At 47.2% G+C, this 20,330-nt stretch overlaps 1 protein-coding gene across 1 annotated transcript in view; it reads left to right on the forward strand.

Annotated features, from left to right (window-relative positions):
* Nucleotides 1-381: 381 nt before the first annotated feature.
* Nucleotides 382-20,330, forward strand: part of LOC125770759 (all trans-polyprenyl-diphosphate synthase PDSS1-like) — a gene marked incomplete at its 5' end in the record, with an annotated part of 43,696 nt that continues 23,747 nt past the window's right edge. The window contains one exon of the mRNA XM_049440721.1: nt 382-1,077. Coding sequence (XP_049296678.1) covers nt 382-1,077 — 696 coding nt within the window. The remainder of the gene's footprint in view (nt 1,078-20,330) is intronic.

Consider the following 20,330-nt stretch of genomic DNA (forward strand, 5'->3'; position numbering starts at 1 on the left):
ATAGACGCGCGGTTCGATCTTCGCACCGTCGCAGTCGCAAACCCTGCGCGAACATCTCAACTTTCCGTACGGGTTCCGATTGCCGTCAACGGGCGACCCCACCGGTGGTGTACCGAGAGCAACGAGAAAAAAGAGAGACTGCCTACTACTAGCAGGCACGCATCACGTTCGCTCTCGGGTCGAATTTTTTTTTTCGCGCTCTCGGCGAACCCGCGAACAAACCGGTACCAGCGTGGAAGAGTGGGACGGTATCGGTACGGCCCCGTTACCGTGTGCCGGAAGGAGAAGGCACACGTGCACGATCTTCGCCCAGAGTGACAGCGTTCGGGCGATCGTGTGATATCGGCTGAAAAGTCTCTGGTACATCGGGGACGACCCTGATTGAGGTGGGCCGGAGAAAGGGAACAGGAAGGGGGTGGGCTGGTGGCGGGGAGGAACGGGAACGATCACGGTGTGCGCCCGTTGGTGGGGCACGCAGCAACAACGGCAGCAGTAGCAGCAGCAGCAGCAGCAACAGCAGCAGCAACAACCAGGCAAGCTTTTCGGGGGCTTCGAGTGCTCGAGCGGTCCATCGATCGGATCACAATTGTTTTGACTATGGCGTGTTTAAGTTCGTCCAATCGGGCCTGTGCCCGCGTTGTGCAGGAGAAACTGTGTCAGTTAGTTGCGGTCTCGAAGAGCCAGCTCGGGCATCAGCAGCAACAGCAGCTGGACCTGTTGCTGCATGCCCCCGGCCCAGTGGCCAATACCGTTGTAAATGGTGTCGGTGGCGGTGTCGGCGGTGGTGGAGGTGGCGGTGGCGGTGGCGGCGGCGGTGGTAACCTGCCGATGGGTACCGCCGGAAAACGGACCTTTCTGCTGTCGTCCGGGTTCGCGTACCCGCTGTTCGGTGGCGGCCCAGCCGGATCTGGGACGCCGCTGGTGACGGCCGTGGCGCACAGTGTCGGTGGTTCGATTGGCATCGCACGGAGCTTCTATACCGGTCGCGGCAACTTCATTCAACCTTCTTCAGTCGCCCTCGGATCGGCCAGATCCGTCCGAGTTCCAGTCGCTGCGCCGCTGTTCGAACGGAACCAGGTGAGTGAACCAAAGCGGTGTTGATGAAGGGTAAGGATGCCTGCGAACTTTGGCTGGCAGGGTACCGTACGCAAGTGAACCATAAAGTAATCACAAAAGGGAAGCCTAGGGTTGTGTTTTTGAAGCAAGCAGGCAAACGTATGAGGCTGGAATGTGTCACAGTGTCTAGAGTGATGCTCGGGTCGTAGTCTATGTCCCCACTGCACCCGCCATACATCAAATGTTCGGTGCAACCTGTATCTTGTCCTGTTGTGCGGTGTACGATTGTAATCATCGTGTCGTGTTCGAAAGTTTCAGACGCAACGATCAACGGTACACAGCATCGGTCAAAAAAAAAAAAGAATTAAAAAAAAAATCTACGGAGACGGCCGGAACGGACGGTCTCCGATGTAGCCCACGAAAGTGTGAAAGTTTTCATCCTTGAAGCAATGTTTACGTTGTGAAGTCGTGGCTGACGATGACGGCTACGTGGCAACAAGCTGACGAGCTACCCCATACGACGGTCTCGACGGTCGGGGCCTGTTTGGTGCTGATTACGTAACGCTGATCGCCCAATAATCGGCCGACAGTCGATATTCTGCGACTGACAGTGCCATCCACTAGCGAGGACCATTTCACAACTCGTGCCTAATTTGTCATCCTGCCTTGTGGTGGATGAGCCATCCGTGTGACGAATCTTGCATAGCTTATCCGGTTTACGCTGCTAACCTCCCGGGGAGGGTGGATGTCGATATATATAGGAATGACATTGAAAATTCAGAGATCCTGTCCCACGACTATCTCTGTAGTTGAACCGCTTTGGAGTAGGTTCCAGGTGATTGCTTTCTAATGTATCGTTCAAACGCGCTTGCCACTCATGTTGCACGCGTACTGCGGACGACACCGAGAATTTTGCAGAAGGTGATAATGACACCTGTGGATGGACGTCATCAACACCTCGGTTTCATTTACGCTCATGCCTGCCAATACTATTTCTCGTAGTTACATACCGACTCATGCGGTAAAGTTACAAACCTTCACTGGAAGAAGTACACGGGGATGGACACACAGATGGTTATGTTTCCATTGGTGTATGGGTTAAATTTTCTCATTCTTCGGGATGTTTGTTTGGATCACTGGGAAGGCTCGTGGTACATCGTGTGTCTGGTTGAAGTTTTTCTAAAATGTCTTCTAAGATGGAAAGTCTTCTTGCTCCTCTTATCCATGTGGTGTGTACTGGTATAGGCGAACCGACTCTATCAACTTTCATTTACTAGGACGCGCAGTAGCGAAAGATAAGAGATAAGCATGATGAGTGTGGAAAAATGGCGGGTGTAACAGAGAAAGTAGATGAAAGGTGTACAACAACAACAAAAATGCCAACCAACGCTCAACACACACACAAATACACCAGAAGAAAACAGAATGGAGCGAGAGAAGAAAGCAGACGATAAAAGGAAAATGAAAAATCAAGAGAGAAAACATCGGATAACTATGATGTTGGATAGCCGACTGCCGATATAGCTGCGTTTGGTGGATAAGAAATGGAAGGAATTCCTGCTTCATGGTTTCCAGCCCCCTGCCTCCCCCCGATCCCATACCCGCACCTCCAATCTACCAACTCCATCGTGGTTTAGTAAGGAGAAAGAGGGGTTATCAGGGGTGAATCAGGGGGTAGAGGTGAGTAGCATACCGTGTGCGAGCGAGACGCGCAATGCGTGCGTGGTTTGGAGTGGCCAAGAAGCGAAAGAGCGAGTGCGAAATTGCTAGCGAGACGATGCGATGAAGAAAACCGTGGAAAGTATTGCCGCTATCCCCCAAAAGAGAAATGTGAATCGTGAACCTGGAGAAAGCAATCGCAAACACACTGGCACACAGAACACGATACGGCGCACCGCGCGGTACGTGTTGGTGGTCGAAATGGTTAATGGTTAGCTTAAAGTAGCGCAAAAATACAACCGACTGCGGCACATTAATGGTGCAGAAATGAAGATGACAAGCGTAACGTCTGGATGGGACGGGAGCTCCCCAGGACGAATTCGTACGGAGCCACTCTGGAGCTCTGAAGATCCCGAGCTGCCGTTACTATTGCGCTCTGGTACGCCTCGCATGTCCGCAATGGTGACTGATCAGCTGGTCTACTATCAACAGCGGACATTTCCCATACGGACATCTTAAAAGTTCTTCAATGTATCGACCTCTGGTTGCCAGTTTACTCACACACAAACGCCGGTACTAGCGTGCTAAGTGTGTAAGAAAAGGGTTTGCTGCGTTATGTGGTCCGTAATATGGCGTGAGGCATACATCAGTGACACATGGCGGTATTTTTGTGGACGCAGTGCCGAAACGCGGAAAGTGGCTAAGGGCGGTGCACTTTCCAACCACAGCAGTCTATCCGCACTACTTTGGCAAGTGATAAACACAGCGAAACAAAAGCATGGCAGCATGCACATCCTCTTCAAGAGCGTTATGTATGAACAAAACAAACAAAACAGAAAGTAAAAATCCCGTATGAACTTCATGCAACTTCAATCATCAATCAACCTACCTATTGGCTGTAATGGCGTGGGAGTGCATGAGTTCTCTCTTCAAAGAAGACTCAACATATCGTCTACTAGTGTATACAAGCAATTACAGTGTCTAATGAGTGTCTTCGTGATGTTGATGGCATCTACTACCAGCAATTAGTAGATCAAGTACTTTGGCTGGTGTTTAGTGTAGGAGTGTATAAGTGTAAAAGTGTGCATTAATTTGGAAATAATTGTCGCGAAGACAACTAACCGATTTCTTCAAGTATTCTTTTTCGTTGTTCACTTAGCTCAGCTAAAGTAAAGGATTGTTACCATCAACATCTGGTACTATATTTCAAATTATATTTTGAGATACTTTCTTCTCAATTTTGAATATCTCTTAAGAATAACTGTTGACACTACTAAAGTCAGGCATTCGTAGGCTTCAGAAATTAGTCTACCTTCAACTTGATTCTGGTGAACATGTTGCACTCAGTAGGACACGTTACAGTAACAGCAATTGCAGATAGTATCATCTGTACAAAGTAACAAAGACTGATGTGGAAAACGGTACGAACCAGGCGTTTTAGTAGACCTTCCAGTTTCTACCGTCAAGGGCGGTCGGTACGGTTAGCAGGAACGGTCGTAAGAACCGAACGCGCGATGGTAAACCTGTTCCATCTATTGGAACCAACTGCTCTCACCCACTCGTCCTTTTCCTTGCCTACCTTACACACCCGGTACAACTTAACGGACCTGACCCGAGGTCGTCGACCATTTCATAACCGAATTTTCCTCGTTTGCGTTCGGCCAGCGAACGAACACACATCCGTTCGGCAGTATACGAGCGTACGGTTAGTAATGTGGTTAAAAGAAGAAGGAAGCAAGGTAGTGGGCAAGGTAGGTGCGCATATGCGCCCAGCTTCAGCGACTCCGCACCTTTGTGGTTCCATCATAATAAAAAAAACCCTACGAGTCTGTATCACTATGTGGCCAGTTGTGTGGCGAGAGAGCGGGATTTTCTCGCATCGTCACACGTCTTTGACATGCTTTAGTTTCTCAGAGGTCAGCATCACAGTAGTAAGCATATGAGTGTGGAGGGGAAAACAAAATGCGCAAAGCCCGCAACACCCCTAGATCGCCCCATTATTATCCAAAATCAATGGCGACATAGCAGCACCAGTACCACCACGACCACCACCAGCAACTAAGGTACCCAGGCACGGGCGGTTAGGTTATATAGATTGCCTTGGAAAAGGAAGTCCAAAATGACATTTGAAATCGAACGAAATCGGACAGGTTGGATTAATCGGTTTCTTTTTCCGTTTCGATTTTGTTTTATTTTGGGTCAACCAGTAATGGGTCCTCAACCGGTAGGGGTCTTTCGTGTTTTGAACCAAAAGAAGCGTCAGCCCTGAAGACGTTCAAAACGCATTCGTCTCAACTAATTTCATTATGTCGATTGCATATCTACATATAGCGGGGAGATGTGCTTAAGCGATAACAGCATCTTTTACACCCGTAAAGGTTCGGTAGCATCCACGCCTAGTTGTATTGTGGTTATGGCAATTTTGAGGTCGTTCTTGGTGCTACAATTTCACAACAGTAGCCTAGCAGTGGTCGTGCCAACCGCCTTCGCCAGAATTAATAAATGCACTGTCAGTTTCATTTCACTACCTGTTTGGCATCTTGTCATTCGCATGTTACAGTTTTACATTCAACGTGCTCTCTGCAAGCGATCTCGCACAAATAGCAATTAGCAACTGTAACACCAATACTATCTGCTGCAAAAACCCAAGAGCTTTGCCATAATGCTACTACTGCTGTAGCTGCTACTACTAAGACTACTGTCAGATGTATTGGCGTTACTATTTGCCGTTATACATCCGCACGCGCAGAAGGCGATAATGCTACCCACAAAAAAGGGAAAGATTGCGAACCGGAGAGAAAAACCGGAGTGTTTCTGTGCACAGAGAAAGGCGGGCTCGAGCGCGCGCGCACACGGTGGCCATCGGTAAAGCTTTCGGTACAGATGGAAAGGTAGACAGAGCGAGCGTTTGCAATGCCGCTCCGGTCGGGTCTAGGACTGGATCGACTACTCAATACACCTGAACCATGCCAGCGTAATAACGCGAACAGCGTCTTATATCAAACGTATCACCAAGTCACTTTGTCGATGAAGCGTTGCAGTGTTGAGTGGTGGTAGGTGTTGGTGGTACGGGAAAAACAGGTTCCAAATTTTTTTTCACCTATGCCGTTTTTTGTGTGTATACCTTTTCGGTTGGCCTCATTGTTTGGCCTCATTTCGGTGGTGTTCGGTGGGTTTTGAACTTGTGCGGCGTACCGTCGTCCAACAGCGGTGAAGCTGTATACCCATGCCCAAGACACTGTTCGGCATTTTGTGCCTTTCTTCATCTTCGTTTGCTTGCGGATGCTTCCCGAAAAGCGTACCGTTCGATTCTGGAGAGCATCGAACATTGGGTTTGGTGTCGATTCCGGGTGATTTTCAGCGATCACAAACGTACGGAGGATTTCTTCCCGTGTGTGCCGATCGACTAGATCCATGCATGCTGGAGTGAACAAAAAAGAAGATGAGAAGTAGAAGCAGGAGGTTTGAGGGAAAGAGAACAAAAATCGGAACATGACCTAAATTTTGTGACAAGTCTTTAACACTACGCCGCACATTGATGGAAGGATGACGGCTCTTCCTGTATCGGTTTTGACGAGATGACGAATCGGGGTTGGTTGTCTGGTGGTAGTACCACCGGACAGTGTACAGTGTGACGTCCTCGTCTGGAATGCAGCTTGCACTCTCATCCCGGCCAGCCCCAATATTTCTACCGCCTGCTACTCCTATTTGCAGCCGTCAGATGTTCGGTCCGCTTTCATTGATATGCGCATCGAGTGCCTGTCCCGGGGGCGAGAGTTACCGAGTACTGAAGAGTGTTAGTGTTCCAGCCCACGCTTCGTACGCTCGTTCAGCTTTCTCGAGTACTCCACGCCGGAGCCCGTGCAGCGGTAGACGAAAAAGGACGAAAGAGATGGGGGGAAATCAAGTTTTTAGGTACGTTTGGGAGAAATTTCGGAAACTGTGCTACGGTGTTGCGATACTTGCTGACTGACCCAGATTGGGGTTGGCTATCGGTGTCTTCGGTCAGGCACACTTGGTTTTAGCGTACTGAAGATTAAAAAAAAACTTACCAGTGATGGCACCTCGTGCACTCTTTTGCTTTCGTGAAGACATTAACCTACCTGGCACTCGGTTGGAAGACGTTCGATAACCTATAATTTTAATTGCATTACATCTTTCCCTGCTTTGCGTGCGTTCACCTCAGAACGACCTCGAAACCTGAGTGACGATGAAGAAGTGTTCACTTCTTTCACCACGTTAGGACTATAGACGTTTAGAGTTGTGAAATTAGAGACAACATTAGAGATACCTTAGAGGAAAGGAGAAATTTTGCTTGGAACTAAGAATATTAAAGTACTGACGAATTCTGCAGTACACCCCAGGTCCCAAGGTGAACAAGAGCAGAGTTCAAAGCGCTTCTCGGCTAAAGCAATGTGACATTTGCCCAAGGCTACTTGGCAAAACTTGTCCAATGGGGCTTTTATTTTTGTTGGTTCTTTTGCATCCATGCTGCGGCCAGGTTTTTTTTTCTTCATGTTTCCGGTTGCCGTATGGTCTCACCCAACGTGACCTCCGTGACCATTGGTGGCCATGTGACGGTGGGTTCCCATTATGGTGACGGTTTGCCTGGTTCGACTTCGCCATTGCGGATACGGCGTTCATTGAGGATTTCATGTGAAGTGTCAATATTGATCGAAACACAATATTTGCCTCCCGCAAAAGACACCGGGGACACTAAAGCGTACACGGATGAAGGGCGGTGGGTAAGCTGATAGAAGTAATACTTTCCGTCCCATCCATGTAGATTGTTCTCTCTCAAATAATAAAAAAAAGGGAAAATACAAAAAAAAATTTGGCAATCACCAGTCGGGTACAGTGTGAACCGTGAAACCGGCCCAAAGTAGGCAATAGGGAATAGAGGTGTTTGCACTAGCGCTGAGATCATACCGTTTTAGCGCATGCCATGTGCGCCGGTTCGGGGCGGCCACCCGTGAAACAATTACAAAAACAAAACAACACGTAAAAAAAAACATCCATAGATTTTTGGAAACCACAGCCTAGTTGGGGCATAGGTCTCTAATGTCCACGCTGTACAAACTGTCTAAAAAGCGTACCGAAGTTTAAGGGAAGCGGCACCTGGGCCGGGATCGTGAAGACAGGTCGAATTTGCCGAAAAACTCCATACGTCCATTTTGGCGATGGCATGTGAACGATACCTGATAAGTTCAGCGTCCATTTTGCCCGTATGAAACAAGCGCTGAAAGCAGAGAAGCTTGGAGAATGATGAAAAAAAAACATACAGATAGGCGGAATCTATACACCTGTAAAGTGGCTTTTAGCGAGGTGGTAAGTTTTTGGGAGGCTATGAGAAACTGTAAGTCGTCGGCCTTTGTATCTGTTCTTTTTGACTTTTTTTTTGCTTGCTGAATACTTAGACATTGGCGAGGCCCGGCATAATGTCTGCCTGTTTCTTTAGCGTTTAGCCAGATTCTATCCCGATCGGGGGTGTTTAGCGCGATGTGCTGGGATGTGGCTGAATAATTTACATACCGTTCATTCATCCTCCGTGTCGCAGACAACCTTTAGACCACTGGTGGAGAAGGTGTCCACTTGTGCTGAGTGGTGTCACATCGCTCATTCATGAACGAATAAGTTAAAGAGGGAAGAATACGGTACGAAGAAGTACAAGAAGGAAACACGATACAGAGCAGCACGGATCCGGTTTTTTTTCGGTGAGTTGTTGTTGAGTGATAGGGGTTGAAGTTGTTGGAACATCTTGGCGAATGTAGCCCTAGACTTACCGTCTATCCCAGTGATGGTGGACGAGGCCCAACCCAGTGTCTAATTTGTTGGCGTTGACATTACCTTCGGGTTCTTAAGCTTTTGTACCTTTCCCCAAACCCCTGTGTGGGCTGAGATTATGGATGGTTGTTAGAAGTGTTGTTGAAGCGAGAAGATACAGCGAGAGCTGGTGATAATCGATTCTTCGAAAAGTTTACTACTCGTATCTACCCGCTGCAGATTAGATCAGTTCAGTATGGTTGAAGGAATTGTGGTTCCTTTTTCTTCTTTTTTCATTTTTCATGCTATTCGAATGGCTACATGAAGAGTTGTTTCCGTTCGAATAGACAGCACACAGGCACTACTGTTCAGTTGCCAAAAAGAGGAAACGCCTTGTGTGTTGCTTTCAGAGTGTGTGACAAAAACGTCTAAAAAAAAACGCTCTCAATTAGCATGCTTCGCGCATTACTGGAAGACACTGTCCGGTGACACAAGGTGACAAATTTCGAACGCTTCGGGCGTTGTACACGGTTCGGCAAAGGGTTGGGCTACGGTTTCTTTACCGAGCGATTTCTGGCAAGCTCGTCACAACTTTCGGGGTGTGCCCTGCTTCCCAGCAAAAGGGGAACGGGCACGAATACATTTCGTAATCAAATCATTCGAATTATGATGCCCTTCGGGGGGGAACGGTTTCGCCTGCCAGATTCCGGACCGAATGCTTACCCACAGGGGATAAAGGGACGGAATCGAACATTGTTTCGTCCAGGTGAACCTTCGGGAGTATGAGCCACCATTTGTGCGTTCATGCGTTCACGCGCTCCTTTCACTTTTTTGGTGTGTGTTTAGTACCGGTCGCTCACTCGTCCGACGAGGGCAGGTATGTGTCTCTGCCACGTTTCGAGTATTTATTTACTTGGCTGGCAGCACAACGTTGCTGGCTGGTGTTCCATCACCGGGATGCAATCGAAATCTACTCGCCCCGTATTACACAAAACGTGCCGTACGTCATTGGTTTACCATGTCGGGCTGTAATTAAACGTTGAAACTGCTGATGGAAGAAAGATGGGCTCGAACGTAGATGTGGGGTTTGGGGGTTTTGTAAATTATCGGTACCGATACAATTGATAACTAGATCGCATGTGTTCAAACGTGGTGTGTGATTTTGCGTGATAAGGGTGTAATTACAAAAAAATATGTTTTTCTTTCGTAGCTTCGTACTGTTAAACCAGTGCGAGAAACATATTAAACAGAATCCCTCCCTGGGAGGTAGAATAGGCGTTGCGCTTGCTTTTTGAAATGCAATAAGAAAACGCAATAAATATGGTCTATTATGACGTTCCGCGTGTGTGTTCGCTGTCGACCTTACCATGGTTTATGGTAAGCGACAGATCCTATGAGGTAGCTCGTTGGAAGAAAAACAGGGAAACGTAAAGGAACAAAAAAAACAACCCTACGCGAAGCCATCGGGTCATCGTAACTGTCATCGTAAAACGTCACCTGTTGGCTATCAATGTCCGCTTACCGTCCGTTTTGGGCAGTTCACGTTCACGACACTGTTTGTCCTGCACATACAGCCCTCATTCGTTTGGTCTCGGCGACACAGACGGAACGCATCTTCGCCACGGTCCCGCGGTCGTTTTTAACGAGCTTGCCCCGTTTGCTTACGGTGCGTCGGTACATCGGTATCAACTTCCGTTTCCATAAACACACTGTCGCACGGTTCGCAGGTTGACAATTTGCGCTTTGTACTTTAAAGCTTGTTGTACGGATGCATTGCCTATTGCTTGCTGGGAGAGGTGGGAATTCATTTGAAAAGTGCCATCACCGCCGGGTCGTAAAGCACACAGCATCTGAATGAGCATAACGGGGTGTGACAGTGGCCATAATGTGCGGTGCACATTGTTGCAACGACCTAGCGAAAGCCGTACGAAGGGAAATTGCATCGTTCATATTGAAGTTTCAGCACTCGACTGCAGATGAAGACAGGTAGTCGAGTGGTCTAGCGTGAGTGACATCCAGTTTTTGAGTGCTTGTGAATGCACGGGTTCAATTCTCGGTTGCTTTTAAAGAGTGATCAATAGAGAAAGAGAGAGAGAGTGAGCTATTTCAGTATTTCGGAATTAAAAATATTTAAAGACAACTCGAGCAAACAAAAACAAGATAGGGGGAAGGAAGGAAATTCACGTGGTCAATAACAAGCCTCCCGGCCCGTGGCATGGTTTTACCCTCACCCACCGCATGTATATGGCCGCACCCTTCAAACGTAGAAATGTTTAAATTTCAACGGCCTCTTGGAAGAAATGTTCACTCAAGCATGTGTTGCACAGAGGTTCCACCGTCTTCTCACTTACGTTTCTTTTGCCATCCTTTAGTATTAATAGTGCATTTCCCTCACGAAATCCGTAGTCAGTAAGCGTTCCGGGCTGGTGGATCCGAAAACTCAACGGCCCGAAAAAACTTTCACTGATTTTTATACCCTTCTGAAGGTCGTCAAAAGGAGGGAGAGAGCGAGAAAGGTGCTGGCAGGGTAAGGCAAAAGAAGTTGAGGTAGCTTCGCTTGAAGTTCCATGCACCCAGTACCATCTGACGGTGCGCATTGGCTGCGTTTTGTTTGTGCGCTTGTTTTAAAGAGCCACTCCTTTGACTTCCCATTCACCACTTTGGTGAGCATGAGCTTACACCGCGTGTCCATAAACGAATCGTTGCTTCCCGTTCGGAACTGAGCGAAAGATTTGCAACAGCGTAGCGTACTTCACCTACCTGCTGGCCCCTCTTGTCAATTGGGAAGAGGAGTGTGTGTAGTGGTAGCGTTTTTTTTTTGTAAGCCTTTTGGAAGAGGATACCGTTCGCGAAGGCCATTGACCAAATGGTTGACTGTTGTTGCGACCGGTGTGTATCGACCGTGGTGAAGGTGCTGCCCGATGATCACGACGCAGAGCCCGCTAGCCCGTGCTAGCTACTGGTTCGGCCGTGGAATGCAAGGCTAGCCGCATGTCACCATGTGTCATGGCAACTACACTGCTCGATTGCATAAAGCACGGCACACGGGGAAGGATGAGAGATCCGTTACCTGTACCGTAGTTGCCCGATGCTGGGGATCATCATCCTCTACCGCACTGTGGCTGCTTGCTTTGTTTTCTTCAACATCTTCCCCTCACATCCTGCCTGTCATCTATATACCCACCCTCCTTTATCATCCAACCCCACACTGGGGTTGGTTGGTTTACTTTGTTGTTGTCATAAATTTTAGTTGTTTGTTTCTGTTTCGTAAACGACTCCTCTGTAGTGGAACTAGTGGAGTAGTGGAACTGCACCTGTGTCGTGGGTTTTTTTGGAAATTTTGCCTACCTTGTGGGAATGGTACGGTAGTTCGAACACCATCTATACAACGGTCAGCGAGAGTTACTGGTGTTGGAGAGAGTGCTTTGTTTGCAGAAGCCTTTAGGGAAGAAAAGGGTAACTACTCTGCTGCAAACCTGCTGCTGATTTTGTGGACCGATGATGGCACTGCAGTCAATTAAGCTGGTATGCTGTCTAACAATTATTCAAACAATTACAGCAATACATAAAACAGAAAACAAAGTGAAGGAAAGCGAAGCGAAAGAAGCAAAAGCTAGATCTCCAAATCCGTATCGATTAAACGAGCCGGTTGACATTGAGATAACGTGCGAGAGATAACGCTACGGAGTGCGTCTTTATGCTAATCAGGTGTGAATCGGGGGCGGTGTCGAAACGGATCGCGTTTGGTGTGCATCCGAATTAATATTGATGATCGTTTCAGATCATTCATTTGCCCGTATGTTGCGCTGCGCTGCTTTTGTCGCATTTTTTTGTGTTTTGTTCAGAATTCATATCTTGTAACGCGCGCGGTGACCGCTAGAGAGATAATGCATCCTGCAAAACACCTGTGCGTGTTGAAGTTAATGTCCGGTACAAACCCGTGCCGCAACACACTGTTTGAAAATATTTCCTTTGTTCACGTCTGTGGTGGCCATTTTTGTTTTCGGGTGGGAGTGGAACTTTTTGTACGCTAGGCACGACATCATCGTCCGGGCGATAAATAGAGTGTATGCTTGTACACGGATGTGCCACAGCTGGTATTTGAATTCTTCTGCACCTGGTAAAACTCGGTGGGCTTTCTCTTTCGATGTGTTGCAGCACCAAACCATATGTGCTTTTGGTTGGTCCAAACAACTATCGGGGGTGATAGTTGTATATCGTTTCCTCATTAGACAAAAAAACTCGTCAAGGACGTAGTGTGTTTATGACAGAAATTGTATTGATTGTGTTTTATGACAGAAAAAAAGCAAAACATGAACTCAAACATGAACAAACATGAATGAAACCCTCCAGCTCGCATGTCCTTAGATTTGGAAGTGAACCAACTATTTCCTAGCGGCACACGAAGGTGCGTAGGCCGGTGTCCTTGTGCAATTCGTGAGACGCATTATTGATTGGCATTTTGCAAACCTCCAGTAAGGAAATTTGAGAAACTCCCTCGAGGATAGTTTTTTTTTGGTTATTCTTCCCTTACTCAGATACCATTATAATTTGTTCGATAATTTAAGGTTCACGGTGCATGGTATCCAAAGTCCAGGGTCTACCGGGTGACTTAAAAACAAATGCGATTGATTCTTGTTTGGCTGGTGTTGATTTGATGCATCTCTTAACTCCCGGTGTGTTCAGGGTCACACAACTTTAGCTGAGGAGGGAAGCAGGTAGTTCACGGTAAACAGTTTTTCAAATCGGCGCATTTCAATAGCACCCGAAAAAACAGGGTCTTGCATGCCACTCACTCACCTAGCCTGAGTAGATCCACTCGATTCAATGACTCGTTCCGTTTCGGGTTATTATGTTTGCTTCGTCTTTAATACACCTCCAGTGCCGTTCAGTGGTTCCTTTCCTTCTTGAAATCTTCAGCAGATGCAGTGCTTCCGCGTTTCAGCAAGAGGTCACGGTTAGGTTGATTTTGACAGCTGACCGTGCGAAACTGCCCTGAGCGGGCGCGACGTACAGTCACTACTTAAGCGGGGCCGTTCAACCCATCACGGTTTCGGGGTAACTCCTTGTTTGAGTGCGATGAGTAAGGATGGTGGTTGGATACCAAAAAAAAAAAAGAAAGAAAGAAGTGATGTCGGTATGATGTCCTCAATTTTACACCCCGTGCACGTGCATTGTTCTTCACCGTGCACGTCCGAACAGTGCACGGTCGGGGTGATAAATGTACGAGAAGCAACGAGACATTAATGAACTTGTCAAATTGCCACGCGTACTACTATTTCTCTTTTTTTTCTTCTTAACGATCGTTAAATAGCAGTTAGTTGTGGCGGGATGCTTCTGTTGCTGCGATTCGGGTTGTACAAGACGGGCTAGGCGGGTAACGCGCAAGCGTCCTAGACCCCATCATTGTTTGCGCCGAAGGTGCACGATATGTGCGGGACCCATGTCAACCCAACGCCTCAACCTTGACTTCTGAGCTTCACCGTGAACGACAAATCGTTTGCGTTACGGTAACAAAAATCCTACGAAATGGATTGTTTTCGAAATATGCTTTGGTACTTTGCCATCATTTGAAATAAATTTACTACGTATGGCGTAGCAACTGTAACGCAGGTGAGTTTAATAACGAAGCGGATATGCTTCAGTTTGTACGATTGCATAAAACAGGTTGTGCATGGTGTTGCACTCGGTTTTCGCTTTCGTTACCACAGCGTTTAGTGTACAGGCGGGTGTAGGCTTCTGGGTAGCATCAGACTGCCGTAATATGCTACCGTACGGAAGCAGTCGTCGAAGTGGTATCGAGTGTTGTGATTGCACAGCTATCTGATACTTGTTTGCATGTGGAGGTAGGACACGGTAATACGATACGCTTCCCGATAAACGAGCTCCAACTGGCAGGTTGGGCCGTCTCGACGACTTCTCGTCCACAGACCACCTAGGCGTTTTCGATTGTGTGGTGTGTAGGTGTACCTAATGGCCTGCTGTTAAACAGGAAACGGCTCACAAGGAGGCACAATGTATGGGTACACCTGACCCACAGTTTGGGATAGTTCCATACAGTTGTACTACGATTTGATTGGAACTGTGGAGATCCAGAAGTGTCTCAGATACAGAAAAATAGAAACATCATAGCATAAGAAAAGTTGCTCCCTTGGTTGGGAGTTTCTTCATTAAAGTGCACCCAGCAAGTACCCTCAGCCACCTAGTAGTACAACCCAAATTGCAAGCTAATAATACTCTTAACGTCAACGGCACACCCTGATCGCTAGTGGTTGACGTTTCGCCCCCTTACGGATGGCCTTCAATCGCTGCTGCGCTTCGCTGCACGGGATCTAATCCGGCAATTTGGTACAGTGCGATTGCATAAGTTACCAGTCGAGTGGAGTCACCTAACCGATCCTCACTTAAATCAGCCACTTGAAGCCCTCGAGCTCAACCACCGCCTGATAGTGTTTAGACCAGGTTTAGACGTTTCGGGAGGGTAAGCATCTGGTACAGTAGGGCGTGTGCTGGTCAGACGGTGATCGCGCCTGATAGTGATAGATCGGCTGTAACGCATCTCTTAAGCCTTGCGCTTTCAAAACATTCTTGAGGTCGGCACGATCTGTGGTGCGCGAATGTCAAGTACCGCGTAAACACGAACTCGCACACAGAAACATCGCATGAGTTGAAGAAACGACGATCGGCGGAATGCTGCCTCAGCTTGATGTCAACGTTTGAAGAGGATGTAACACTGCGCGAGGTGTGCTGAGCGTGATACACATATTGAACTGCCCATCCCTGCTGTACCTCGGTATGTTTCTGGTGGTTCACCAGTACGGAGAAGATAGAATATTAATTAGCACGGAAGAGAATCGAGCTGTTTTCTGTATTCTGCCGGGTGTGGATTCGGTTAGAATTTACTGAACGTGAGAGTATTTACCAGCTGCACCTCAACAGACAAGCGGTATGCTATATGGGCGAGAGTTTTTGAGCCACAATCAAACGGGATGTTAAGGTTGGCATTCCGTACAGGCAAAGTTCGATGTAAGCTGTTGTAGAAAATTTTCATATTATATATTTTAAAGATGTTAGTTGTAGCTTGCTGATGATGAGTGGCGATTGAAGCGTAGTGTTTTTAGCAAACAACTCTCGTGTGTTTTCGTCGATGCCTCTGCACAGTCGTATAATTGATGGGAAATTTCACGTAAAGCACGGCACGGCTTGAATTCACACGAAAGTTTAAATTTCGATCTAATTATTCGCGCCAATGCTCGCTCCATACACACTCGACCTGGTTAGTCTGCTCGAAAACTGTGTACGTTGGCACTACACTGCCGATCATTATGCGCTATTAGAAAGCTATGGCTACCGGGTTAGGCTCATTATCGTTTGTTCCAAAACTGCAAAGGAAAGCGTCTTGATGCGGGGGATGGATGGATACTCTAACGTCGTGGTTGTTGTGGTGCGTTGACGTATCGTTTTGGCAATGAGACTGTTTAGTTGAAGAACATTGACTCCGGAATTGCCGCGTTTTCACAAAAGGAATCTGTATTGCGAAAATAAAATCACAAATATAGTTTATTACCAGACATGACCATTGAACATAAATGCACTGTAAAAGCTACAAAACAGAATCTGTCATCCGATTTCGAAGTACTTTGTAACAACTTCAGACAGAGATGACTCACCGTAAGCATCCTGCTGGTGTGTTGACATTTACCAAGAACATGGAAGACATTTCGGACATTCACTTAGCTGCTTGCTTTAATTTGACTTTTGTGGCACACTATCTGGCGATATTACGATAATGCTTTTATTTCCATTATAGCCGTCCATAAAACAGTACCCCACAGACTGGATATAGTTTGATTAATTGCAAAGAACGGCCACGTATTTTGAATGTCCTTAGATCTAACCGTTTTCTGATTGATTGTTGAGCAGTCAGATTGTCACATCTAACACGAGTGTTTTTTGTTTTTGGTTTGCTTTGATTTGTTACACCATATAACGTACAGATTCTGCAGTGGCACAGTATTGTCGGAAGTCGAAACAATCGCCATTCGCTTCCCTCACAATGCTAGGAGTTTCAAATTCACTCCCTACTATTGCTGCGATATTCGTTCGCCGACTTCAAATTGAGGCCATCGCTGAAATTGAACGAGGTTGTTTGTTGCCTTTTTTAAAGTTTGCCTTTTCTCACATTTTGCAGATACATTTAATTGTGGCTATACCACCGAAGGTGAGCTACTCGCCCGATAATTGGTTGGGCGGGTGTACTCCCCACCCCCCCTTCCCATCCTTGCTTCTTAACACTTTACTTAATTTGGGTGCCGCGAATATTTCGCATACATACCGCATGCAAATAGTGCTTACCACGCATCTGTCTATTCGTAGTTTCCGCTTCCTTTTTGGGTGTTGTTCTTCGTTTTCATTCTCTTGCAAAAAAATTGGTGTTGTTGGGTGGAGAAAATTTTGCTCATCTCACATCCGTGTATCCTAGGACTTATAACAATGGATAAAATTAAAAAAAATCTCACATACACACGCAAACAATCGGATGTGTGAGCTTACGCACGACGCTATGAAGCACTTCACCAGACCCAAGCAGCGTTTGAATGTCTTCAGTCTGCGTCCGGCTTCGGGCCCGTCGAACCGTAATGGACTTTCTCTTTTAAACGGCCGTGCGTACCGTTGGTTTTCGGGGGGCATTCCTTTTCCCTCTCTTTTTAAACGGTACGCCTAGCTTTCTCCTGCCCTCTCGCTCCCACATCCTTATCGCTTAGTCAGCCAACACTAGGCACGCACTAAGGCACAAAAGACACGGTGTTAAAATTACAAATCACGTGCTTTTGTGTAGTGCAAGTGCCAGAGGAAAAGAGTTATCCACCCGCAGCAACCACAAACGTTCATACGCCGGTGTCTTGATTTCCCTACATTGATTCGATTATCTAAGATCTATTTAACCGTGCGCTTTTATTGCACAGAGCGAAGCTGTCAACAATAAGTGTACTAGTTTCATCGTTCATTTTGTCGGACGACAGTAACAGGCTATATTGACGTTTCATCTCCACCGTCGTGTGTTGCCATTGTAAGAACCTACAGCGAGATAAAGGTTGATCGATAAACAAGTTCAGTTATCGGTATAAGATCCCACTCAAAGTCAAGGTACGTGCACTACATTCCTGCATGGTAGGTGTAGGCCCCGTTTTAGCAAGGAAAATAGGTTTCGATACGAAAAAACAACAACACTGCCGCACACTGACCGTCATCCGCTTGTGGAAAGATAGCGGTAAACGATAGTCCCGCACCGTACCCACAATTATAAACGTGCGAAATTGCGTTATGACAGAGTCGCGTACTAACTACCAGTCTTGCGTCAACTTTATTTACTGTACGCTTTATAGTCGCTTCCCTTCCCGCGCCGATACCGTGCCGTATTGGATGCTTCTTCTTCTGCTCGCACCTGCCCGAAAATGGTGTTGAATCAAGTTGTGCATCGAAGCTAACGAGCTTCTCACACCGCTCATTCACTCGGCGTCTGTCCGGAACTAAGGTACATAAGCATTGTGTACTAAGCTTCGCGGCTACGAGCGAAAGTGTTAAATTTTTGGGACAAACCGGGGCAGAGCACACTTACCGACCTAATACTAACACAGGTACTGGCGCTGTTGGAAAATGGGTGAAGGAAAGTTTTGACGAATGCGGATTTTAGATCCGGACAGATTGATGTTGCGGCAAACCCAGCCACGTTCGGGCTTTGGATGGGAGATGATGCAATCAGTACAGCTATGCGAGAGATTTGATGAACATTTAGACTGCGATTGTGTATGCCAAGTCAAGATGCTTAATTTTTGGTTTTGGGGCGTTGCTGCTGTGTCATGCGCTTTTGCTCATCAATCTTTATAAATACCTTCCTACTACTACGATATGCAGCACCTACCTCGTCATATGGTTAGCTTTATTGAGCCAAATCACCGAAACACCGTCTCTTACGGAAGGCACGTGTGATGTCTTCACCAGCATCGAGAATGCCTTTAACCTCAGTGTCACACTTCTCCCCGACCAGCAGATCGGTGTGATCTTAAAAGGTTGCTATAGGGACCTCGTTTAGTTCGAAGGCTTCGATTTAGAGGCTATATAAATGCAGACCTACCTGCTCCTGATCTACGCACCCGCGATCCGATATACCCCACATGATCTTCACCGACAGTGTACGCGGCCTAGCCAGTTTGGCCGCATTACGCTGACCGCTTAGCGAGCAACGCGAGTCGCTCGGAGGAAAATCCTTTCGCCGCCCGCTCTCTAACACACCTGTGTGGAATGTGGGCATCTGGTAGCGTGTATCGTGCCGTGAAAACCGGTGGCCTAGCGAAACTGGTGGCTGCGCACGTAATGAGGCAAGTAGGGCATGCGTTCGCCACAGCGCTTTGGACCGCCGTATGACTGGTGACCGCAGGACCGCCAGTCTGGGGCTGCGAACTTCGAGAACTGCGGCTTGGCGTGAGGGTGGGAGTGTGCTGATGTGCGTTTGTCGCAGTTGGAATCTGCACCAGGGTACAAATTGCGGTGTGGCAAACTGACGCACTAGTGCAACAAGCAAAGAACCATCTCGGTCGCTCACACCTCCACCCCTCCCTTTCTAGTACTTTTATAGAGGGGACCTCTTGTCGTTTACGCGCAAATCGCCAAACTGGAAATACTAGTTCGCAGACCGCCAAAGCGGGCTATACGGCAAGCCATAGACTTTCAGCTAAAGCTATGCATTGGTGTGAGGTCTTATACCCATAGGGATGGTAAAGTCTTTTGTGTACTAGGTCTCTCTAAAGTCACAGTATCTTCTTCGGCACGATCATTGGAGGTAATTCTGGCAGGTACATTTTTGCATCGAGGTACTAACATTTTTACATCTTCACAATTCTACCGAGATGTAACAGTGCACGGTATATCTTCTTGCATATAATATGCATCGCATATATCAACAAGACAAAGAAACGGGAATTATCAGGTGGTAAAGTTATAACCACCTTACACCATGACATGACAAAACAACGACACGACAGCAGGTTTTAACGTCCCCTTCGTGCCCTGCGCTATTGGGGTACGTTTTTGGATATTTCCCTCGTTGACTTACCGTTGTAGCTATTATTGGAAATTGCTGGTCGTGGACAATCAGTGAAAAGGTCAGCTGGGTACCGCTTGCAAGACTTGTGCCAACAGGGTTCAGACAGCCGAGATCCAGGCGACAGAAAAAAGATCAAACTGTCAAACTAGCCGACAGTTTTGCTTTCAAGTGTTTGTAACTTGATATCTGGAAGGGTAATGTTTCTCCCATTGTACACTAAGGTTTAGATGCGAGAGCTTGCAAATGCCGAGGGCTTGCTTAAGTAACCTCAAATATTCGCACATTTTAATGAGCTCTGTTGTGATGAATTATCTCCAAAAAGTCGTCCAATTCGGCAATGCCTTACTATCTTGCCAAACATCTTGACACGGTACTGTAATAGCGGATGTTTCTTTTTAGTCCTGTGTCTTTCCGTTTTGCTCATATGGTCTCCTTATCTCTCCTTCTTGCTCACACACGCTTGCTTGATTTGGAGCTGCCGATCCTCACAGCTACAGCGTGTTCGTGGCCGTTTTCATTGATCACTTCGGTCGCCCATTGGATCGTGTGGTCGGTAAAAGTTGAAACGTTACGTGTCTCCATCGTAACGCACACACTCTTTCGCTGACTTCTGGTCTCCCAGCGCCTTCGCTATCGCACTAACGGAGTGCACGCCATCGTTCGCTTTGCTGCGTCCTCTTACCCGAAAGCGATTACTTAATCGCCGAACGTCATTGTCATTCGACTGGGTGTGCACTCGTGTTTCGCA

Source organism: Anopheles funestus, chromosome X (genome assembly GCF_943734845.2).
Source record: "Anopheles funestus chromosome X, idAnoFuneDA-416_04, whole genome shotgun sequence".
NCBI lineage: Eukaryota > Metazoa > Arthropoda > Insecta > Diptera > Culicidae > Anopheles > Anopheles funestus.